General features: G+C 37.6%; 1 protein-coding gene across 1 annotated transcript; it reads left to right on the top strand.

The window, feature by feature from the left end:
- The first annotated feature begins 18,724 nt into the window (after window positions 1–18,724).
- On the top strand, window positions 18,725–25,238 carry LOC133298670 (lysine histidine transporter 1-like). The gene is made up of 8 exons (XM_061498001.1): window positions 18,725–18,877; window positions 22,891–23,048; window positions 23,283–23,666; window positions 23,821–24,214; window positions 24,320–24,425; window positions 24,531–24,622; window positions 24,717–24,785; window positions 24,878–25,238. Exons 1-8 carry the CDS (start codon window positions 18,830–18,832, stop codon window positions 24,974–24,976), a joined length of 1,350 nt encoding a protein of 449 aa, XP_061353985.1. The 5' UTR covers window positions 18,725–18,829; the 3' UTR covers window positions 24,977–25,238.
- Window positions 25,239–26,020: the final 782 nt, after the last annotated feature.

Genomic DNA, 26,020 nt, shown 5'->3' with positions numbered 1-26,020 from the left:
TATGCGATTAAACTTAAGCGCGCTTATAAATACTCAAGGGCACATGATTCTAGGTCAACCCTTCATCTTCTACGTAGCTTTTCTGAACCTAGGGAGGCAGCCACCTTTTCCCACCTTCTCTCCTCCATTGAAGCTCCAAGAGAGCACCTTTCCACTTAGTTCCTTCACCAAAGTTGCTTATAAGAGTGTGCTCTAGCCTTGGGTGGGAAAAAGTCCAGCCATTTCTGAGTTGTGGGTGTGGTGGTGAGTGAGGGAGCTGCTGACCTTGAAGTTGTGAGGTGTGGGAGCCATTTCCATGCCATTTTGAGCTTCATGGTGCCATTTTGATGGAGAAAGGTCCAACCTTGTGGTACATTTTTGTGCTCTTGCAAAGTCAAAACCTTAGAGCCTTGTTAGAGAGCTCCAAGAGCCTATTTTTTTTGCTGAGTTTGAGCCTCCATAGGTATACCTTGATCATTCTCTTTGAAATTCCATAAAAATAGCTTGTTTGTGTCATGAAATGAGATAACTTTAATCATTCAAGCTTAAGGTTGTTAATCTAGGGTTAATAAGTGATAATGAACATCTGTTTTGGGTCAAAACCGAACCTTGGATCATGGGGAGCCAGTTTTGCTTCGGATTGTGCAGAAAAATTCTGCAGAAAACTGTTCCTGCGCGCGTGGTAATCGATTACCTTTTGTTGGTAATCGGTTACCATGTGCAGTAATCGATTACCATGTTTTGGGTAATCAATTACCTAGTTCAGTAATCGATTACCATGTCCTTGGTAATTACCACCTGTGAAAATAACCAGAAACCAGTTTTAATGCGTGGGAAAGTCCCCATTTGGGCATGATGGCCTAGGAAGTTGGTGTTACTGTTGGAAAACAATGATACCTTTAATTGAGGGACTTAATACTTGATAATTATGAACTAGAAAAGATGTAAGCGAAATAGGAAATGTGTCATGATGAAATGAATCGTTAAAGTATGGTTATTGATGATATTTCTGATATAAACAGACTGTGATTGTGCTGTTTGGTGACATTGAGCTTGTGAAGTTGGTTTGGATTGATTGCTTGAGAGGTAAGCTTTCGTGTCCTCGGTTTAGCCATTGTTGGTTCCACCATTTCCCATGGGGAGATGGTTGTATGCATGATGTGTTTTCATGTACTATTTTAGCGAAATGCTAATGAGCTGTTAAGTGCAATTGCTTATGATATGTATGTAGTGTTATGCCTACAGGAGGCCAAAGGGTGGTCCTGTGGGCGGGTACAACAATGGCTAGTACTGTGTGGGTTTAGATGGATTCCTACACTTCTCTGATCAGTAGAATTGTTATAACACACATAACATGATTTTTTGCTGCATTGCACTGTTTTGGAACTTATACTGATAAACTGCCTTTTGAACTTATATTGCACATGTAAGTGATCTTGGGGTGGAAGATCCTTGAGGACCCCTTGGCTTACTGAGATTTCTTGTTTAGAGATCCCACCCCACGTTTGGGGACGCTTATTTCAGGTTCAGGTAATTTGGGGTCTGATGCCTTTGGCGGCAGGAGGTCGGTGCTTAGTTGATTATATATGTTGTATGCTGACATGACTAGATATTGGATGCTTATGTTTTCTGTCATTATTATGATATTTGAATTGAGACTATGTTGGGCTTGTTACCTTATTTGGTGAGCATGGGGTTTGTCCATGCCGTTTTGATGTTAGTACCTTTTAGCTTGAGTTGTATAAACTATCAGGGTTGTCCGGTCTACGTGTTGTAGTTCCGTGACTAGAGACACATTTATGTTAATTATATTTTGAGGTTTTTCAGTTAGCTGTCTTTTGCAATTTAAATACAGGCGATGTTTTGAAAATGATTAAGTAATCAAGTTGGTAATGAATTATGACGTCATAATTGAACTCATAATTTGTGTAACTTATGCAGAGTCATGGTAGGACCCAGGAGAACCCGCGAGACTGCTGAGGATCAACCCGATCCTATCCTGACTGCATTGGCTGAGATGAAAGCGGCTAGATTAGCCGATCAGGAGGCCACTAGATTGGCCAACTTGGCAATGATGGACGCCACTCGTGAGGCGAACCGAAAGGTCACAGAAGATGTTCGCGAGGAAAACCAGAGGACCACATAGGAGGTCCTCGAGGCACTTACATGGTGGAGGGCGATGCCCATGAGTGGTGGATGAACACCTCTCAGGCTTATGAGGTGCAGGGTCATGTTATGACATGGCCATTCTTCGAGGATTTCTTTCTGGGTCGGTACTTCTCTTATGATGCGTAGGAGAGGAAGCTGGGAGAGTTTGATAGGTTAGTGCAGGGCTCGATGTCTGTTGACGAGTACCTGGCCAAGTTTAACGAGCTTGTGAAGTTCGCCCACTTACGAATGGCAGTGCCCACTTTGACCTTTTTGGCTGCTAATTTCCGCAAGGACTTAGTGAGGTGATTGCAGAGCATATTGCTGGAGCTGCAACGAGAGACTTTGGTACACTGGTGCAGCAGTGTAAGGACATCGAGGATGTCTGTATCACGAGTAAGGCCAAGAGGGCCAAGATTGCTGATGTGAAGGGAACTGGTAGTTCTACTTCCTGGAAGGACAGGAAGTTTGCTGGTCAGGGCAAGAGAAAGTAGCTGGCGGCTAAGCAAGCGCCAAATCAGTTCAAGAGGACTACGACTCAGGGGAGTACAGCGAAACCTCCTCCTCCCAGATGCTCGGGATGTGGGAAGGTTCATTTGGGCCCGTGTACTACCGGCCAGATTACATGCTTTCAGTGTGGCAAGGAGGGCCACTATGCTAGAGATTGTCTATCGTCGACGGTGAGAGCTGCTGCAGTTCCATTACAGATGGCTTCCCTTCCACCTACAGCGGCACCAGTTGTGCCATCTGCCACGGGGCGAGTTTACACGTTGGATCGGCAGCAGTCAGACAGAGCTCCAAACATTGTCAGAGGTGCTGTTACCATTAGTGCATCATCTGTTGATGTTTTGTTTGACTCCGGGGCTACGCATTCATTCATTGCAACCCCGATTGCTTTGGGGCTTGAGTTGCCCATTGTTGTGCTTTCTCCACCGTTGCGGGTGACTACCGCCACCGGAGAAAAGTGTGATACCTCCACTGTACATCGAGATGTCGTGTTTCAGTGGGATGGCCGTGAATTTTCGGTGGATCTGATGGGATTACCGATGGCTAATTTTGGAAATCATCCTTAGCGTGAATGGATTGTCTAATAGTTGTGCGATGATTGATTGATTGATTTATTGTTGTTCCTAGCGAGTGGTGATGTCTCCGTGAGATTCCACAGCCAGTTCCTCACCTTTTGTTGCTACAAGCTAGGAGAGCCTTGTCAGCAGGGACATTGGTTATGTCATGTTGGGAGGTTTGGTGAGTGGGACACAGGAAGATCTCACTGGCATTCCTGTGGTGAAGGAATTCCTCGAGGTGCTTCCTGAATGTCCGCCACAGTGGGAGATAGCGTTCCCCATTGAATTGTTGTCTGGTGTAGGGTCTTGTTATTAGCTCCATACCGAATGTCGCCGCCAGAGTTGGTTGAGTTGAAGTAGCGTTCTGAGGGTCTTTCGGTGAAAGACTTCATCCGACCGAGCGTGTCTCCACGGGAAGCACCGGTCATGTTGTTATTGAGGCAAGATGCCTTACGCCATTACTTAAGCGTGATGGTGCTCTATTTGAGGATGTGAAATTTTCTTCAGGGAAACTGAGTGTGTAACACTTGGAATTTATGGCATGGCCACGCGTGATCTGGTATATGCGAGGCAGTGCATGTACAATTCGTTTGTGAGTTGAGTGGTCCCCATGACTCTAGGATCTTATGTTGATTATTGATATGCGTCATAACTAGTTGGCATGTTAACACCATGGATAGTGTTAAGCATAAAATAAGTACGATGAACTGTGGTAATATATCAATGTTATTTCACCTTTGACTGACTTTCGATTTTCAAGATACCATGGAGATTGAGGTATACCGTTACTTAGAGTTTTTGGGTTATTATGCTATTGAAATTGAAAATTTTCCAGGTGTACGTGAACTAAGGTACGTCACTATGTGAATTAGTATGTTAACTAACATGTATTGGTTGAAATGAACATGATCATGATTTCGTACTGTGAAATGAATATGAATTTATTTTGAGGATATTGATTATAATTTGTAAGTCTTGTCGAGGTTAGAGTTATGGAATGGGACCAAACTCACTCAAGATTTGTGTGGTTTAGAGTTGGTGGGGTTGGGTCACCTCTATTGAGAAAGTGACTGATGATCCCCGAGAATCGGATGACGTTTTGATGTCATTGTGAAACTTCGAGTTTTGACGGTGACTTCTTTGTTTGGGGGTGCACTTCTCGAGGCAGAGATTGTGAGAGTCGAGAATGAGTTATTGGAGAAGACCCAATAGGCACAAGTGCTAAGAGGGTGCCGGGATCGTGTGAAAAACCAAGACAGTGTGTCTTGGAAGAAGGAAGAACTTTGTTGCTTGTTCTTAAAGGTGAAGATTGAACACCAGAAGCCGTTTGGTAAGCTTCAACCTCTTGAGGTACTACAGTGGAAGTGGGAAGGTATTTCCATGAACTTCGTGGTGGGTTGGCCTAAGACTCAGGCTGGTATTGACTTTATTTGGGTCATTGTTGACAGATTTTCAAAGTCTGCCCACTTTCTTCCGGTACAGGTGAGTTTCTCTTCATTGGAGTTGGCCAAATCGGTCGTTTGCAAGACCATGAGTCTTCACGGGGTGCCCGAGAGTATCATCAGTGATAAGGACCCGAAGTTCACCTCTCGATTTGGGGAGGTGCTGCAGAGAGCTTTTGGAACTCAGTTGCTACTGAGTACAACCTATAACCCTCAGACTGTTGGACAGACTAAGCGGATCATCCAGACCTTGGAGGACATGTTGAGGGCTTGCACCTTGGAGCAGGGCCCAGCATAGGATAGGTACATGGCATCAATTGAGTTTTGTGCAACTGTGTTTTCCTTGCTAGCCTAAACAGGGAACCCTATGAGGCGTTGTTTGATAGGAGGTGTAGAACTCCTACCTGTTGGTCTGAGGTTGGAGATAAAAAGTTGTTTGTCTTGGACCTTGTCCAATTTACCACCAGCCGATTCAGATGATCAGAGGAAAGCTGAAGCAGGCGCAGAGTCGCCAGGAAAACTACATTGATGTTAAGGATCGTCCACTGGAGTTCAGTAAGGGTGAGCACGTGTTTGTGAGACTTTCACTGTCATCGGTGTTGTTCGGGAACTCGGAGTGAGGAAACTGAGCCCGCGATTCATTGGGCCATACCAGTTACGTGATAGAGTAGGACCTGTTGCCTACCGGTTTGCCTTGTCTCCGAACTTGACCAACACCCACAACGTGTTTTACGTGTCTCAACTTCGCAAGTTTGTAGCGGATCCTTCGCACGTTGTACAACCGGATGTTGTGGAGGTTCGGGAGAACTTGAAAAAAACCGTCGGACCAGTTAAGATTCTCGATCGTGGCAAGAAGTAGATGAGGAGAAAGATCATTCTGATGGTTAAAGTGCAATGGACTGGGAGAACTCTTGAGGAGTGCACTTAGGAATGAGAGGATGAGCTTCTCTGGCAGTATCCAGACTTTCGAGACATGTATATTTCTGATTTTGAGGACAAAATCCTTAAAAAGGTGGGGTGAATGTAAGAATCTGCACCGTTAATTAAAAAAATAATTAATTAAATATATGAAATTAGGAAATAATTCCATAAATGACCTTAATAATTATGAGAAGGCTTAAATAAATATAGAAAGTGATTATGAATGTTGAAAGTCGCTTTTCGGACGAAAAGTGCATATACCGGTTCTGCTACTCGGTATAAATGCGTACTGATGAAGTATCTCAGAAAATTATGAAAATTGTGTTTATGTCACTAGAATAATATATAGGACTGGTAAAACAAGTTTGAAGTCAAAATAATGAGAACTGGTGCCAGAACTGATACTGGCTATGGAAAAGCGTGTACCGGAAAAGTGCTGCGAAAAATAAAATAAAAATATGACAAATCTTAGAAAAATGGCTAGGTTCAGAATCCCAAGTTTGAGATTAAAAGATAAACGTAGCTATTAACGCTAATACTGCGCGATTAAACTTAAGCGCGCCTATAAAAACCCAATGGCACATGATCCTAGGTCAGCCCTTCATCTTCTACGTAGCATTTTCTGAACCTAGGGAGGCAGCCACCTTCTCCCACCTTCTCTCCTCCATTGATGCTCCAAGAGAGCACCTTTCCACTTAGTTCCTTCACCAAAGTTGCTTATAAGAGTGTGCTCTAGCCTTGGGTGGGAAAAGGTCCAGCCATTTCTGAGTTGTGGGTGTGGTGGTGAGTGAGGGAGCTGCTGACCTTGAGGTTGTGAGGTATGGGAGCCATTTCCATGCCATTTTGAGCTTTATGGTGCCATTTTGATGGAGAAAGGTCCAACCTTGTGCTACATTTTCGTGCTCTTGCAAAGTCAGAACCTTGGAGCCTTGTTATAGAGCTCCAAGAGCCTATTTTTCTGCTGAGTTTGAACCTCCATAGGTATACCTTGAACATTCTCTTTGAAATTCCATAAAAATAGCTTGTTTGTGTCATGAAATGAGATAACTTTAATCATTCAAGCTTAAGGTTGTTAATCTAGGGTTAATAAGTGATAATGAACATCTGTTTTGGGTCAAAACCGAACCTTGGATCATGGGGAGCCAGTTTTGCTTCGGATTATGCAGAAAAATTCTGCAGAAAACTGTTCTGCCCGCGTGGTAATTGATTACCTTTTGTTGGTAATCGGTTACCATGTGCAATAATCGATTGCCATGTTTTGGGTAATCGGTTACCTAGTTCAGTAATCGATTACCACCTCTGAAAATGACTAGAAACCAGTTTTAATGTGTGGGAAAGTCCCCATTTGGGCATGATGGCCTAGGAAGTTGGTGTTACTGTTGGAAAACAATGATACCTTTAATTGAGGGACTTAATACTTGATAATTATGAACTAGAAAAGATGTAAGCGAAATAGGAAATGTGTCATGATGAAATGAATCGTTAAAGTATGGTTATTGATGATATTTCTGATATAAACAGACTGTGATTGTGCTGTTTGGTGACATTGAGCTTGTGAAGTTGGTTTGGATTGATTGCTTGAGAGGTAAGCTTTCGTGTCCTCGGTTTAGCCATTGTTGGTTCCACCATTTCCCATGGGGAGATGGTTGTATGCATGATGTGTTTTCATGTACTATTTTAGCGAAATGCTAATGAGCTGTTAAGTGCAATTGCTTATGATATGTATGTGGTGTTACGCCTACAGGAGACCAAAGGGTGGTCCTGTGGGCGGGTACAACAATGGCTAGTACTGTGTGGGTTTAGATGGATTCCTACACTTCTCTGATCAGTAGAATTGTTATAACACACGTGACATGATTTTTTGCTGCATTGCACTGTTTTGGAACTTATACTGATAAATTGCCTTTTGAACTTATATTGCACATGTAAGTGAGCTTGGGGTGGAAGATCCTTGAGGACCCCCTGTCTTACTGAGATTTCTTATTTAGAGATCTCACCCCACATTTGGGGGACGCTTATTTCAGGTTCAGGTAATTTGGGGGCTGATGCCTCTGGCGGCAGGAGGCCGGAGCTTACTTGATTATATATGTTGTATGCTGACATGACTGGATATTGGATGCTTATGTTTTCTGTCATCATTATGATATTTGAATTGAGACTATGTTGGGCTTGTTGCCTTATTTGGTGAGCATGGGGTTTGTCCATGCCGCTTTGATGTTAGTACCTTTTAGCTTGAGTTGTATAAACTATCAGGGTTGTCCGGTCTACGTGTTGTAGTTCCGTGACTAGAGACACATTTATTTTAATTGTATTTTGAGTTTTTTCAGTTAGCTGTCTTTTGCAATTTACATACAGGCGATGTTTTGAAAATGATTAAGTAATCAAGTTGGTAATGAATTATGACGTCATAATTGAACAGAAAAAATTATTCCGCAAATTTTAAATTAAGTGTGGCTTAAAACGATGTCATGTTAACAAACCGGGTTAACACGGGGTGTTACAATGACCATTCCTGCAAAGTGTGGGTATATTTATAAAATTCTAAAAACCTGTACTCCAAGCCTTTAAGGAATTCCATGCAATGGTGGAAAGGGATAGTGGCAAGAAGCTCAAGGTTGTTTGATCTGATAATGGTGGTGAGTATTATGGTCCGTTTGATCCTTATTATAGAGCAGTCAGGATAAGACTTGAGAAGACACGCCTGAAGATTCCTTGGTTGAATGGAGTTGCTGAGAGGATGAATCGAACTATTGAAGAAAGGGTCCGAAGTATTTTATCCTATTCCGAGTTGCAAAAAACATTATGTAGAGAAGCAGTCCGACTTGCAATTGATTTGATAAATTTTTCATGATCATGGCAACTAAAAGGAGAAATTCCTAAAGAAGTATGGACAGGTTAGAAAATGACCTATGATCGTTTGAAAGTGTTTGGATGCTGAGCCTTCGTGCATATCACTAAAGATGAGAGGGCGAAGCTCGATGAGACGAAAGAATGCATTTACGTCATTTCGCCATGATGCGAGTTTGGATATCGACTTTGGGATCCTGTCAACATGTAAATAGTGAGAAGCCGGAATGTATTCTTTCATGAAAACGAGAAAATTAAAGACATCTCGAAACCCAAAGTCTGGGTTACTGTCCGATGTGATGAACCGGTCTCTCCTGTCCAAGCTGAAGCAGGGGGAGAAACAAATCAAGAAAATGAAGTAAATGACCAGCAACAAGAAGAGCCAACTCTTGAAGTTAATGCGGTGGTTTAAGATTTTGAGGTCCGAGATGAGAATGTTGAGCCAGACTCAACCTGAAGTACACCCCAGATACTCTACTTGAGTAAGATGACCTTCTACACGATACCCACCTGATGAGTACATTGTTGTTGCTGAAGGTGATGAACCTTAAAGCTATGATGAGGCCATGACGAGCATAGACAAGAAAGAATAGGAAAAAGCAATGCAGGACGAGATGAAGTCCTTGCATAAAAATTAGACTTATGAGTTGACGGAGCTGAAGAATAAATGGATCTATAAAATTAAGCATGAAGAGAACACCAAGAGTCAAGATACAAGGCTTGAATTGTGGTGAAAGGTTGTAATCAAAAGAAATGAGTAGACTTTCAAGAAACTTTCTCTCTTATTATGAAAATGACTTCAGTCTAAATTGTGTTAGTCATAGCTGCCTCAATGGACCTCGAAGTTGAAAAATGGATCTGAAGATTGCATTCCTTCATAGTGACCTTGAAGAGGAGATATATATGGATCAACCTGAGGGGTTCCGAGCTCCAACAAAAGAAGAACTGGTCTGCTGATTGAAGAATAGCTTGTACAGCTTAAAACAAGCACCTCAGCAGTGGTACAAGAAGTTTGAATCCTTTATAACCGAGCACAAGTTCATGAAGATGGAGGCCGACCACTGCGTATTTGTTAAGAGGTATGAAGCTAGAGACCTTTTGATTTTACTATTACATGTTGACGACATGCTGATTGTAGGGCAAGACAAAATGAAGATAGCCGCCCTGAAGAAGGCGTTGAGCTCATCCTTCGCAATGAAAGACCACAGCCTTGTAAAGAAAATCCTTGGAATCAAGATAATAAGTGACTGACAAAAGAAGCTACTATGGCTGTGTCAAGAAAAGTACATTGAGAAAATTTTGATGATATTTAGTATGAACAAAGGCAAAACAGTAAGCACCCTTTTAGCCTAACATATAAATCTAAGTCAAAAACAATGTCTGAGGTCTGAAGAGGGGAAAGACAAGCTAAAGATCTTGTACCAGTCCGCTATTAGAAGTTTGACCTATGCAATGGTATGTACGAGACCCAACTTAGCATATGTTGTTGGAATGGTGAGCCGGTATTTGTTTAACCCGAGCAAAGAGCACTGGCAGTCGTCAAGTGGATCTTCAAGTATCTCAGAAGAACGATGAGTTTATGCCTCCGCTACGAAGAATGTAAAGCCGAACTGCAAGGTTATTCGAATGATGATTTAGGAGGAGATGCTTTTAAAATCTTAACCAGTATAATGAGTAATTAGGAGTTATCCATGATTTAACAAAGATGAATTAGATACAAAAAATTAATTATTACAGCAAGTTGTTCCTAGAGTGGGAACGACGATTCCAAGTTGGGAACATCATAAGTCACTTTTTAGATAAAGGTGCAATTATAGTGAGTTTTTAGGTTAAAATGCAATTAGGAAAAAGTTACCCAAAACTACAAAATAATGTATAGAAAAGCTATATTCATATAAAAATGTTAAGTGAATAAATCATGGGCAATAGGTCACCAAACCATAATCTCCTTAGACACTTTTTCCTCCATAGCCGTGGAAGCCATCTTTGAAGGGTAAAGCTTGAGAGAAAAACCTAGAGTTAGCTAAAGTTGATGAAATCAAAAAGTTCTAACACCAAAAGTGTTTAGTTTCTTGCCAAGATCAAAACCCACCCATTAGTTTCAAGTGGGAGGCATTGAGGAGAGAGATCGGATCCCCCCAAATTTTAGGAAGATTCTTGAATCTTGAGTTTTTGGAGAGTGTTTGATCTCATTGGAGCTTGGAAAGTCTTTCTCAAACTATTCTAGAAGGATTTGTGGTAAGAAAATATTACTCCTTTCAATTTTTTATGGAGATCTAAGGAATTTGATTTCTTGATTAACAGTAACTCGTGATTAGTTATTTTGGGTCTTTGGATGACTTTGATGGTGTGTTTGGTGTTGTTTCATGTTATAGAGTTGATCTTAGTGATACTTTGATTGAGGAGCATCCATTGGAACCCACACTTGTTCAAGACTTGGTTTCTTGAAAAAGTACCAAAGATGGTAAGTGATAAAGAATATACTTATGGTGAATTCTAGCTAATTAACTTGATGTTTTGTGTGTTATATGGATGATTGATCATATTTCCAGCTTGCATTACGTTGCCTTTGATTGGTTTATGGTGAAAGTTATCTCTTGAAGCCGAAAAGAGAAATTTACGGAAGTCTACGATAGGTAAACTTCTGGACCTTGGGGTAATAGTTGCAGTAATAATTATTCATTATAGTATTTGAGCATGATATGATGCATTAACAAATGAAAGAGATAACATATGTTTATATGAATTCTCTGAATAGAAGTATATGTATGCAGGCATCTATTTCTCGGGGGGAACAACCTCTTACGAGATATTTACTTAGGAGCGCAGAAAGTGCAGGACTCTGTTGGTAAATTTCAGAGAGGTATATTCATATATCTTTCGAAAAAAGATGTAATGTATGAGGATTTTCCTTGGAGAACAGCCCCTTGAGGGACTCCTTACAGGGTAATTACTTAGGAGTGCAGTATGTGCAAAACTCTGTTGGTAAATACCGAAGAGACAACCTTAGTGGACCTCTCTTGCAAATTCTATACTATCAAAACAGAACATAAAGTGATGACAGTACAGATATGACAGATATGTATAATATGCTATGTTGTTTTACTATTGATGCATGTGAAGTGAATTATAGGATGGACTGACCCTCCAAGGACCCTTAGTTTACTGAGATTTATATCTCACCCCGTGTTGGGGATCTCATTTTAGGTACCAACAATGATGGTGTTGGAGCATCATATGGCAAGAGGCTAGATACAACATAATAAAGCATATAGTTTCTTATTACTATTTTTGTATGCATATGTAATCAGATATGATCATATAGTTTGTGATGATGAGATGTATTTTGAGGATTTGAGCTTAGCCACTTACATTTTGTATATTCATGATGTTTATTTGATGATTTGAGCATCAATGTGGCTATGTAAGGTTAACATTTGTGTTAAGATTTAATGATGTAATATGTAGACAAATTGTTGAGATATCTTATTCATTTCGTATGAAATATGCAAGTGCTGATAGGCCCTTTTGAGATATGAATGATGTAAATGTATGAAAAGACATGTATGATAATGTAAATGAGGTGAATTATAGGCATAGAGCCTGATATGTAAAATCCATGAATGGATAATAGGAGTAAAGAATTGAAATGATTAAGATTAAGATATGAAAATGGTTAAACAGATGTCCAATGAGATTAGGATAGTATCCCTAATCACCAAAATATAGCCAAGTGTTGTCAAATTTTAGCTTGTCAAGAATGGTCATCTTAGAATATCCGTAACTTGCTGAATTCGTAACTAAATTGGGCACATTATATATCACTTTAAAGCCCAAGAGTCTAGTTTCTTGTCTATAAATTTGAGAATTTTATAGGCAGCGAAACGTTTCTAGTTTAGAGTGGAACCAATTCTGCAGAAACCCTATTTAGCTTGCTGTCAAGATTGTTCTTCCACCAGAGTGGAATCGACCCAAAAGTGGGAACGACCCCATAATGGGAACGCCAACAGTAGTGGGAATGCCTCCTGTAAGGGGAACATACCATGTACTGGGAACGTCACACATTCCCGTATAGAACAGAAAAGTAAGTTTTACACCTTGTAAGTTTATGGGGGCTACTTGATGAATGATGTTAAGCAATTGCAATAAGTTTCCACATTATTTATCAGTTGCAATTGCGTATTTGAATTATGTGAGTACGAAACCAATGTTTATGCAAAAGAAGGTAAAAAAGAAAATTTTATCCTCAACTTTAATTTAATACTATGATTGTAACTGAGTTTAATATCATATACAATGTTAACAAATCGATTCTAGAACGGAGTGTTACAAATGTCGACTTGAGGAAGTCGATAACTGGATATTTAATTACTTTTGCAGGAAGAGTTGTCTCCTAGCAATCAAAGTTGCAGAAATGTGTGGCACTTTTGATGACCGAGGTCGAGTACATTAGTATTTTAATGATTGAATAAGGAACGAGGAATAAGTAAAAGGTTTGGATTGGCACACCCGTGTGAGATCTCTAGGGGATTGCGACACTCAAACTCGCTGGGCCCCCGCAAAACTTGAAGACCCCAAACGATAATATATCTCAATCAGATACCAAATTGGTACATTTAAAGGTCAAATACCCTTATCTGGTCAAAGAGCATAAGTTTGATTGTATCTCTTGTATAATTAGGGATGCTTGATCCTCGTGATCTTTTTTCTTCTTCTTTTTTTATAGTGAAAGATATATTAGACTAGTACCCCATGATTTTTACTTCTCTATATTGGAGAAGATTTTCCACATTAAAAATTTGATTGTTTCTCTGTCTCCTTCATTTTTGCATTTTGCATTTTTCTTTGTGTTGGCCAACCTGATGTCTACATTCCGACCTAATAATGCCAAGCTCCAAGCGATGGTCTTGACATGTGAATAACTTCTACGCTAATTTGAGGGACCTACATCCCAACAATATTTCAATACAAAAAAATTTCATAGTTATTTTTACAATTTCTTTTTACCTATGCTCCTATGTATTTTACCATTCCATAACTCTTTGTACAAAAACTTTTGTACCAATTAACTTGGTGATTTGTGATTTTTGTGTATGTATTCCACGTTGAAAGTATAACAGTATTAACTGTTAACTGTCATTAACTGATCTTGTTTAGTTTCCATAAATCTAGCTTATTAGTTACAACAGATTAGCTTTCAGTATTGATGTATATAAAAGGATGTGTCACTGTAAACAATATTCAAGTTTTTCATAATTTAGTTTTCAATAAAAATCATTTTCTTTCTCTTTCTCTTAGCTTCTGATACCTTTCATGGTATCAGAGCTTTTGATCCATGGAGACCGAAAATACCACTGCGCACTTTGCATCAACCATAGCTCCGACTACAACTTCGACTCTTCATACGTTTTCCAATTCAGTATCTTTCAAACTGGATGAAGAAAACTTCCTTCCATGGAAGCAACAAGCTATTGCAACAATCAAAGGCTTCAATTTACAGAGATTTATCAATGGAGAAGTTGATCAATCTGCTGAACAACAAGATCAATTGCTCTTGTCCTGGCTACTGGCTTCAATGTCAGATCTTTTCATACAAGAATGGTAGGATGTCTATCTTCTTTTTAAATATGAAACAAATTGGAAGAATTTTTCACTTCACAAACTCGTGCAAAAGTGAAACAGTTGAAGATTCAGCTTAGGAATACAAAGAAAGATTCCTCAATCTCAAGTTACTTGTTGAAAATCAAGAAAATTGTCGATTCACTGGCAGCAATAGGATCACCAATTTCATCAGAAGAGCATATTGATGCGATTCTTGATGGTCTTGGTGAAGACTATGATTCTTTTATCACATCTTTTACCTCACAAACAGATCCATATACTGCTGGTGAGATTGAAGCTTTGTTGATGGCTCAAGAAGAAAGAATAGAGAAGCACAAGAAGAATGATCTTGGAGGATTACAAGCCAATATGGCTCAAATGAATATAAGAAGAACTCAAAACTATAATCATGGTAGAGGTTTCAATTTCAACAGAGGAAGAGCAACAAATACCAGAGGTCATTTTGGCAGAAATGTACCAAGATCCACTACAAAATTTGGTAAACCACAATGCCAAGTGTGTGGAAAATTTGGTCACATAGCTTTTGAATGTTATAATAGCTTTAATCAAACCTATCCAAGTCCTTTTCAACAGCAAAGCAGATCAGAACGTGGAGAATCATCTGGACCTCGATTTGAAGCAAATGTTGCTGAAACTAATTTCTCAATTCAAGATGATACATTTGATTACTTCACAGCTTTTGATCCTACCTGTTATCCAGATTCAAGTGCAACAAATCACTTCACTCTAGATGAATCCAGTCTGATATCAAAATTAGTTTACAGAGGCCATGACACAGTTCATGTAGGTAATGGAGCAGGTATACAAATTGAACATGTTGGTCACTCTATATTACATTCCTCATCCAATTCATTATCTTTTCCTTTGAACAACTTACTTCATGTTCCTAGTTTATCAAAGAATCTTCTCAGTGTCTCACAATTTGCTCAAGATCATGATGTATTTTTCGAGTTTCATGCTAAAAGTTGCTTTGTTAAATCACGGGCCACCAAGGAGATTCTTCTCCAATGAAAACTTAAAGATGGTCTATATCCTTTCGAAGGAGCAAAAACAATTCAAGCTCCAAAGCATTTTGCTTATCAAGTTCATACAGAAGCCAATAATGACATAAATAAATGACATTCAATGTCCAATCTTGAGCTATGGCATATTAGACTAGGACATACTTCCATTTCTACTGTAAAATCTGTTCTTACTCAATGTAAAATACCATTTCAAAATGTACCAAAAACTATATGTGGTTCTTGTTGTATGGGCAAAATGCACCAATCGCCCTTTTCACGTTCAAGTAATGAATATAACAGTCCTTTGGAACTTGTTTACTCTGATATTTGGGGTCCAACTCCAATAAATAGTATTCATGGCTCAAGATACTATATATGTTTTGTTGATGCTTTTAGCAGATTTACTTGGCTTTACCCAATTCGTGTCAGATCCCAAAAAGCAACCATATTTGCCCAATTCAAAACCATGTCTGAACTCCAACTAAACACAAAACTTAAAGCTTTACAAACTGACAATGCAAAAGAATATTTAGCCCTCAAACCTTTCCTTCATACCCATGGCATTATCCATCGACTTTCATGTCTATATGTCCATCAATAAAATGGCACTCCTGAACGTAAACATAGACATGTTGTAGAAACAGGTCTAACCATGCTAGCTAATTCCTCCTTACCACAAAAGTTTTGGGAAGATGCTTTTATCATAGCCTCATTCATTATTAATATCCTTCCATCACAAAATCTTGGAAATATCTCTCCTTATCAGTTACTTTTTGCAAAACAACCAGATTACAACACTTTAAAAATATTTGGATGTGCTTGTTACCCTTACCTAAGACCATACAATACCCATAAACTTGATTACAGATCTGCATTGTGTACTTTCCTTGGCTAAAGTCCCTATCACAAAGGCTACAAATGCCTTACATCTAGTGGAAAAATAATAATTACTCCTCATGTTATCTTGATGAAAACTAGTTCCCTTTCAAACACATATCAGTCAATCCACCTCCAACAAACTCATCTTCTTCCTCTCCTATAAATATTGTTCCAATAATTCCCATTATTCATCCATTGAGTGATTCACATGTTACAATTGATACTGACGCTATTAATCATAATTCACCTACTGTACAATCTACTTCAAGTTCATCCTGCAGGTCTACTAATAACTCAGCACCTATAGCATCTCCAACTTATGTTGCAGTGCTCTCAGCACCACCACCTTCAACAGCAGCACCTCTGCCTTACCAACATTCTATGGTTACTAGAGCAAAGGCTGGAATTTTCAAGCCACATATTTTTAGAGCATCCTTAGAACCAACCAATGTAGCTCAAGCTCTGACACAACCTCATTGGTTAAATGCTATGAAGGAGGAATATGCAGCTCTCATGAAAAAAAAACCTGGACTCTTATGAATCTTCCTATTAGCAGAAAATCTATTGGATGCAAATGGGTTTTTCGTATTAAATACAACCCATATGGCTCAATCCTCAAATACAAAGCAAGATTAGTTGCAAAGGGATTCCACCAGAGTGAAGGCTTTGATTATGCTAAAACGTTTAGTCCAGTTGTCAAACCAGTGACCATTCGAATTATTCTCACACTTGCTATTTCCAATAGCTGGCATATAAGACAAATTGATGTCAATAATGCATTCCTCAATCGTGAATTACATGAGGAAGTGTTCATGGAACAACCACCAGGTTTCATCTCTAGTAACTTTAATCTTGTTTGTCGATTGGACAAAGCTTTATATGGTCTAAAACAAGCCCCAAGAGCTTGGTTTGAAAAGCTTAGCACCACACTCTACCATCTTGGATTTCATGCTACAAAATGTGATTCCTCTATGTTTGTTTCATTTAAAAACTCTGCGACCACTTATGTACTCATCTATGTTGATGACATACTGATCACTGGATCTTCAACAACTGTTATTTCATCTCTCATTCAATCTCTCAATGTTGTATTTTCTCTTAAAGACCTTGGAGCTCTCCACTATTTTCTGGGCATTGAAGCAAAGTCAATACCTAATGGCTAACTTCATCTGTCACAATCTAAATATATTAGTCATTTGCTCTCTAAAGCAGGTCTTGCTGATTGCAAATCACTGCCAACTCCAATGGTATCCAGCTCAAGACTCTCAATACATGATGGACTTCCCTTTGACAATCCTTCACTGTATCGATCCATTGTAGGAACACTTCAATATGTCACAATATCGCGTCCAGACATCACATTTCCAGTCAACAAAGTATGTCAATTTATGCATACTCCTCTGGACTCTCATTGGAAAGCTGTCAAGCGAATTCTGCGTTATCTTCATGGCACATCTGATATTGGTTTAACCATTAAATCATCTCCTCAACCCCAATTGGTAGCTTATTGTGATTCAGATTGGGGTTTAGATGTTGATGATAGACGCTTAACTTCTAGTTTTTGCGTCTTTCTAGGGGGGAATCTAGTATCCTGGTCATCAAAGAAACAAGCTGTAGTTAGTCGATCAAGCACAGAGGCGGAGTACAGATGCTTAGCAGCTACAGTAGCTGAACTAACTTGGATTCGATCTCTACTATCTGAGTTAAAGATTGTTGCTATCAAAACTCCTCAAATCTTCTGTGGTAATCTAGGTGCAGTTCTCCTCACTGCAAATCCTCTATTCCATTCTCGGACAAAACATTTTGAGCTTGACTTATACTTTGTTCGAGAGAAAATACTTAATGGTTCTATTGTTGTGCACCATATTCCCTCAGTTAATCAAATTGCAGATGGTTTGACAAAGGCTATATCTAGTTCCAAGTTCATTGACTTCAGAGACAAACTCACTCTTCATTCCTCCAAGAATGAGTTTGTGAGGGAATGAAAGTATAACAATATTAACTATTAACTGTCATTAACTGATCTTGTTTAGTTTTCGTAAATCTAGCTTATTGGTTACAACAGATTAGCTTTCAGTATTGATGTATATAAAAGGATGTGTCAGTGTAAACTGTATTCAAGTTTTTCATAATTCAGTTTTCAATACAAATCACTTTCTTTCTCTTTCTCTTAGCCTGTGATACCTTTCACACGTCATTCGTGATTAAATTAGTAAAAGGATTTCGTGACATACACCATCCCGAGTACCATAGTAAGAGTAGAAATAAATGGACACGAAACATTAATTATAAAGGAATGAGTAGATAAATGCAATTTTTTTTCAACTTTAATATAATATAATACACTGAATTTTCAATACTTCAATTGTACTGAATTTTTTTTTTTCTAGCATCACCGTATATTATTTTTATGATTCAGAGTGAATGTGAACACGGAAAACCTCCGGCTGTGAACGACTAATTCTACGAACTTTCCGCCATTGAAAACTCCACATCATTTTAAGAACACAGCTAAGTTTGATTGTGCTGATACGTTGAAAGTTGAAATTGCGACATATTTTCACAATTGGCTATCTCCGAAGACTTTATTTTGTCAATTTGCTAATAATAGAGAGCAACTAACTATTCCACGTTTAAAAGTCAATACAGGGATACATCATGTTACACAGTGAGAGACATATTCTTTAAAATAAAGTTACAGTATCCTACACACTTCCGAATATAAAAAAAAAAAAGGGTGTGTAAACGTACACTTCTATATAAGAGTTTCTTCTCTTCTTAAGTTCTTCAATAACTCTCAGACCCGCTCTCTATAGGAAAGTGAACTTCTCTTCCAAACAGAGACACATTCCGAGGCCCATTTTTCATAGCAATCTTCTGTGCAGCAGTTGCAACATCTTTCTTCACTTCTTTTCAAGTTATTATGGGAACTCAGGCAACAGATGACTTTAACTCTTATCCCAAAAATTCTGTATGTCTCTCTGTCTCTCTTTTATCTTTAGCAATTTTATCTTTGATTATCTGCATCTGGTTTTCATTACTCTGTCTTGGTTTCTGCTGACATGAAATCAAAACCAAAAATATACCTTATTTCAATCTTAAAAAGACTTAATAGTGTTGTTAGTCCAGTGTCAAAAATATCCCAAGATTGCAATGCTTAAAGTAGTGGATTCGATTATGGAGAGTCTCAATTTCTGAGACAAAGAGAATCAAACCCGAAATCAAATTACTAAGCGGAAAAATACTTGGTAGAATCCTATTCTTTGTCCTTTCTGAAACTACTTCGTTGAGGTTTCTATCTCCTGTTCCCTTACCACTTTCTTTGGCCGGGAAATATCGACACTTTCACGAGGTATTTCATTAATGGGTTAATATTTTCTCGTGAGAAAATATTTTTCTCCTGTACACGTAAATCAAAGATAGAGCCTATTCTATATTTTTTCTCTCTTCTCTATTTTCTCTTCTCTACTTTATGTGTGTATGATATTAATATTTTCTCATGTAATATGAACATGAAAAAAGATTAACCCTTCGTTAATAGCGGAAACCCTTTTTTTTGTCTTAGCTGTTAAAGGGTCTTCAAGATACACGTGATAAGGGTTAAATGCAAACTTGACAGCACACACCTTTTCGCTTAATGTTATCTTTTGTTTTTCTAGTTCTAAGCAAAAACCATAGACTAGGTAGAAGACCAGGAGTACCAATTGCATGTGGGTGTGTCCTGGCTCTTAGCTATATTTGACCAAAACTTCATTCTGATTCCAATAGGTTCTTAACAAGTAACAAAATACTAATATGCTTGGTATTTAATTGTGCCTATTATCTTGGTGGCTTCACATGGTTTCATACATATATACTAACATAATATTATTATCTTTGATATTTAATTGTTCCGATTATTTTTAAATGTGTGGCTACACTCTTTGGTCATTAATATATATATTTTTTAATACATATTTGACTAGGAAGAAATTATAGTTACTACATCTTTTTCTTACAATATCTTACTATCAAATCTTAACTGTTGATTTTCATTAATCTAACGGTTATAATTTATTGAAAATTAATAATTAATTACAACCGTTAGATTAACGAAAATTAACGGTTAAGAGTTAATAGTAAGAGACAATAAGAAAAAGAGATAGTAATTATAATCTTGACTAATATGTTAACATTTTTTAAATATATTAATGAATCTAAACCAGAATATATGTATATGTCGTTTCAATGTGTCATCTTATTCACTTTTCTTATCTTCTAAAAATTATTTTAGGGTGTTTCTTAGTCAAATTTCACAGGTCTTCGATGAACGTAATTATTTCAGTACCCATTTTGAAAACGGAAAATTTTCTGCACCGATTAATGAAAACTAGTTTAATAAAATAACTGACAACCACACGAATACGTGAGTCTTAATTACATATATTTGTTTCTATTGAGAGATTTTTAGATATTATTTTAAGGGAAAAATGTTTGTGCAATTACTGCAGATAAGTCATCTGCATTTATTCTCAAAACGACATCGTTTTAATATTGAAATCTTAAAAAATTATAAATATAAAGACTATTATAACCCTGAAATAAATTAAAATTACAAAAACACTATGATTTTTGCCCCAAAACGATGTCGTATTGGACTTACTGCTGATAACTTATCTGCAATAACTGGAGAAAAAGCGAACCCTTATTTTAAATATATAAATTATTATTATTAATTATTTTTAACTATAGCTTTGATATTTTAACTAAGATTAGATGCCTACTGGAGTACTGAATATATCTATTTGCTTTTTTAACGCAAGAAAAAAGTGTTCACGTGGCATAGTTGCCAACAGTACTAGTTGGGATATTTTTCTATTTCTATTATGACCCATCACCTTTTTTTCATCATTCTTGCCTAACTTAGAGCCAATTGAAGGAGAATCTCCTTCTAGGTGCAAGTATATTCATAACCTAAAGCTATTATAATCGTTTCCCAACCACATCAATTTAGCAAAAATATTCAAGAAAATGGATATACTGAATTTTTTTTTTAGTACAGTATATAGTGAATTTGAGCCTAACAAAATTTGCTCTATTATGCCAAGTTCATGATTGCAATAGTCAAAGTCATTCCATCCACAAAGGTCGGGATAAGAATAAAAAGACAAAAGTCATTAGGGTTAGCTTGAGGGGCGTGGAAAATTATATTATAGGATGTATATTCAATTTCTCAATATATCAAAATATAAAAATAATAATAATAAAGACAAGCACGTTAGGAGGCTGCAGTGAACTTATCCTTGATACTGTGCTTTCCAAAAAGTTTGGAACCTCTGCAACCGCGTTCCACACTTTCATTGGGTGCCCCATTCAAAAAGTTTATGCTGTCACGCCTTTCACGCGTAAACACCCCCATTACTTGGGACAAAGACCAAAATGCCTTCTTTCGGCATTTTAATTTTCAAAAATGCCATGTTTTGGCATTTTAATTTTCAAAATGTCATGGGTCACAAACAAAATGTTAAAATATCATATTTGAGGATCCGTTGTTAATTGTAGCGGTTCAATTTGTGGAATTTTTTTTGGTACTTCAAGTCTTATGTGATCCTTTCATTTAAGAGGTGATATTTGGACAAAAGTTATTTTTTATTTCTTCTCTTTCCTCTCTTCTCATTAGTTATATAATTTTGATTGGTCCGAACTATTGAATAAATGTTGATCCGAGACCATTGAAATTTTTCTCTTAATTTGTCATGTTTTGCCAGGACATAAGACATGAGAAAATGTCTAAGACCTGATGCTTCTAATAGTCAGGACTCATCCGCAAGAAGCATAACAAACATATAGTGTTTTTTTAGGCTCTTTGAACAATTGGGGTTTTTTGAAATTTTAATTTATCAATTTGGTATTTGGTTCAAGGTATTTACCAATGAGGGTCATCGAGTGACGCGAGGGGACCTAGCGTCAATGAGTGCTGCTACCATCCCCCGCGTCAATGAATGCTGCTACCAATGAGGGTCATCGAGTGACGCGAGGGATGTTAACGGCACTCGGTGACACTAGATCCCCTCGCGCTCGATGACCACCATTGATAAATACCTCGTGAATCAAATACCAGATTTAAAAATTAAATGGGTAAAAATCCCAAATGGGTTAAGGAGTCGTTTTTTTATGCTCCTATGTTGCCCAGATAAGAATCCGTTAGGGGGTGTTTGGTAGATGGTTTCATATGAGATTGATGGGTATGTCAAGGTGGGAATTGCATGAAGCCATGTTTGGTAGAAGAGTATGAAAAATTTGTCTAGGCAAGTGATTTCCCCATGAAATTTGTGGTGTGTCCAAATTGTGTTGAAAAACCTTGTTTCAAAATACCACCTTTGAGGTGGTTTTTGCATTTGGATGGGTAAGTCAACAAGTTAGTGCCTTCTTTGTTATTGAAATACCCCCAACCATTTCAAAAGTGATGATCGTAGAGGTTTATATATAAGGGTTATTTTGTAATTTTGTCATATTTTCCCATCAAAATTTTATCTCAACCAAACATGTTCTCAATATTTTTAACTCAATTTTTCCAGTAAAATTTCGTTCAACCAAACAATTTTTTTTTTTAATTTTCCTACCTAACTCACTTTCCAACCATTTCCCTATCAATTATATTTCCTTAATATTCAAAAAAAATTTCTTTAACCAAACGCCCCCTTACAGAAATAAGGGTTCCAAATAATATATGGCAAAGGACCGACAATGGGTCATCTAATGTGATATTTTGTTGACATTTAGACAATTAAAATACCAAAATGTTTCTTAAAAAAAAAAAAACCAAAATATGGCATTTTGGTTCTTGTCCCCCATTACTTTAGAGTTGGACTGGGTGCCCCATCATTCATAAGAAGATTCCAAACTAAGACTTTTCTGTGTTTCACTTTTTTCTTGATCCCCCACGAAAAATTTACTCTCTTTTTTTTGGCGTACTCATTTTATTTGTCGTTGTTGATGAAACAGACTGTAGAAGAAATAGAAAGACAGAAGGCAATTGATGCCTGGCTTCCAATTACTTCTTCAAGGAATGCAAAATGGTGGTACTCAGCTTTCCACAATGTCACTGCCATGGTTGGAGCTGGTGTTCTCAGTCTCCCTTATGCCATGTCTGAGCTTGGATGGTATATATATCTTTTAAACCCAACGTCCATTTTACCTTTTCCTTGTTAAAGATATTCATGTATAAAAGAAAAAAGAAGCTTACTGCATATATTCTGAATTTTATAAAACTTTTAGTACATTAATTGAGTGAGTTGGATACAGTACTAGAAATATTTCTAAGTAACAATGCTTCTTGGGGTTCATTTTTGTTTACTATGTGTTTGTTGATTTGAGAATCACAATGCCTTCTTCAGGGGTCCTGGTGTGACTGTACTAGTCCTTTCATGGATCATCACCTTATACACCCTATGGCAAATGGTTGAGATGCATGAAATGGTTCCGGGGAAACGTTTTGATAGATACCATGAACTGGGTCAGTATGCTTTTGGTGAAAAGCTTGGTCTTTATATTGTGGTGCCTCAACAACTTGTGGTTGAAATTGGGGTGAACATTGTATATATGGTCACTGGGGGAAAATCATTGCAGAAGTTCCATGACACCGTGTGTTCCAGCTGCAAAAAGATCAAATTGACCTTTTTCATTATGATTTTTGCCTCTGTTCACTTTGTACTGTCTCACCTACCCAACTTCAACTCCATTTCTGGTGTATCTTTGGCAGCAGCAGTCATGTCTTTGAGGTACAAATCATAATTTTAATTTTAATCTATAACATTCTTTTATTATCTTTTTCAATATTCAACCAGTTTAGTGTCTTCTGGTTGAATGAAAATAAACAAGGAAACATAACCTCAACATGTTAACTTAGATTCTGATGTTTACATTGTCCAACAGTTACTCTACAATTGCCTGGGCAGCTTCTGCTCATAAGGGTGTTCAAGAAGATGTGCATTATAGTTACAAAGCTAAGAGTACAGCAGGAAAAGTCTTTAACTTCTTTAGTGCCCTTGGAGATGTGGCTTTTGCGTATGCTGGACACAATGTTGTGCTAGAAATCCAAGCAACAATTCCATCTACACCAGAAAAGCCATCCAAGGGTCCTATGTGGAGAGGAGTAGTTATTGCCTATATAGTTGTGGCTTTGTGTTACTTCCCAGTTGCTCTTATTGGTTACTGGATCTTTGGCAATGAAGTTAAAGACAACATCCTCATCTCTTTAGAGAATCCAAAATGGCTTATTGCAATGGCTAACATGTTTGTTGTCATCCATGTTATTGGAAGTTATCAGGTGGAATTCAATTTCTCTGATTCTTTGTACTTATTCAAAACAACCTTTCTTTCAGGTTCAAAAGCAATGCCCCCAAGACTAATTAACTCATTTTTGTTGATGTAGATTTATGCAATGCCAGTGTTTGACATGATTGAAACTGTGATGGTGAAGAAGTTGAATTTCCAACCTACCAGAACACTTCGTTTTATTGTACGTAATTTGTATGTGGGTAAGTGAACTCTTCCTAATGGAAACAAATGTCTCTGTTTTTTGACAAGTTCATTGCATTTTTATAGCTCTGTGCATTAAAATATATCATTCTCTTTGTTTTCAGCATTCACAATGTTCCTTGGTATTACCTTCCCATTTTTCGGTGGCCTCCTAGGATTTTTTGGAGGATTTGCTTTTGCTCCAACAACATACTTCGTAAGCCAACACCATTAGTAAATTTTAATCCAATAAGAATCCTTAGGATAAAACCTTTTCTCTTAACTTTTCATATTCTTACTTAAATTTTCAGCTCCCCTGTGTCATGTGGCTTGCAATCTACAAACCAAAGAGATTCAGCTTCTCTTGGTGGAGTAACTGGGTATGTTTAATTTTGGTTTTTGTTTCAAATATTCTCCCCATTAATAGGTTTCATTTTAAGCCAGGTTTAATATTTTGCTCCATTGATTACAGATCTGCATTGTGTTTGGCCTATTATTAATGATTTTATCACCTATTGGAGGATTGAGGACAATCATAATTGAGGCCAAGACTTACAAGTTCTACTCTTAAACACATTCACATGCAAATACGAGAAATGAGTGATAGCTCAATACAGTTAATTGGGTTAGCTTCAAATCTGAAATATATTGGTGGAGGAGCATCCACACTGTGCCTGTTAGTGGAAAAGAAAATTATGACACAAATCAAATCAAAGGAAAATTTCTAGACATCTTTTGTCATATTTCACATTTTGAATGTATATTGCTTTTGTCTTTTGCTTTTGTGATGTTTAGTGTAATACTTATTTGGTTTCTATCAGTTCACATAAGAACACCTCTAGTTCAATATGTGCCTTAACTTCTATCTCTCTATTTTATTTTTCTTTTATAAGATATGTCATCCACATCCTCACCTTTTTCTATTCTTTCATATTCTTATCTAACTTTCATGTGATTCTAATTTGGGGATTAAGTAAACTAGGAATAATAAACACATGATGACCCCAGTAGAAATGGTCTCTGTTGTCTGTCTACACTTTCCATTCTTTCTAATCCATCATCTAGATGAGTCGCTTGCTTGCGTAGTTTCCCTTCATCACCATATCCTTTCCCAACACACAAGCAACTTTCCAAATGTAGGATCTAACAAATATTAACACATGTTGAGATACACTACCTAAAAAGCTAGCTCAAGGGATGAGAGTGTCCAAAGTCTTATAAAGGCCACATTAGTTGCTCATACAACCTACAATCAATGTGGGACTATATATCTCAACACGCCCCCTGATGCAAGAGCCCTTTGGGCCAGAAGCGTGGATTATGCACAGGCCCAACGGTGAGGCTCTGATACCATGTAAAGAAACTTTGAGATACACCACCCAAAAAGCTAGCTCAAGGGGTAAGAGTGTCCAAAGCCTTATAAACTCCACATTAGTTGCTCAAACAACTAATGTGAGACTATATATCTCAACACATGCAATAATGTTGATTCCACATTCAATTTCTGAATCATTTCTCATTCTTCAATGCAATCATTTAAATTAATCACAACCGAACATTTTTTTTTTCAATACTGTTATAGCTAGCTAGCTGCAACCCACATTAAATATTTCTT

The sequence above is a fragment of the Gastrolobium bilobum genome, unplaced genomic scaffold (genome assembly GCF_033153095.1).
Source record: "Gastrolobium bilobum isolate Gb01-03AN ecotype WA unplaced genomic scaffold, APGP_CSIRO_Gbil_v1 utg10480, whole genome shotgun sequence".
Classification (NCBI taxonomy): domain Eukaryota; kingdom Viridiplantae; phylum Streptophyta; class Magnoliopsida; order Fabales; family Fabaceae; genus Gastrolobium; species Gastrolobium bilobum.
This window is presented reverse-complemented; position numbering and strand designations above follow the sequence as displayed.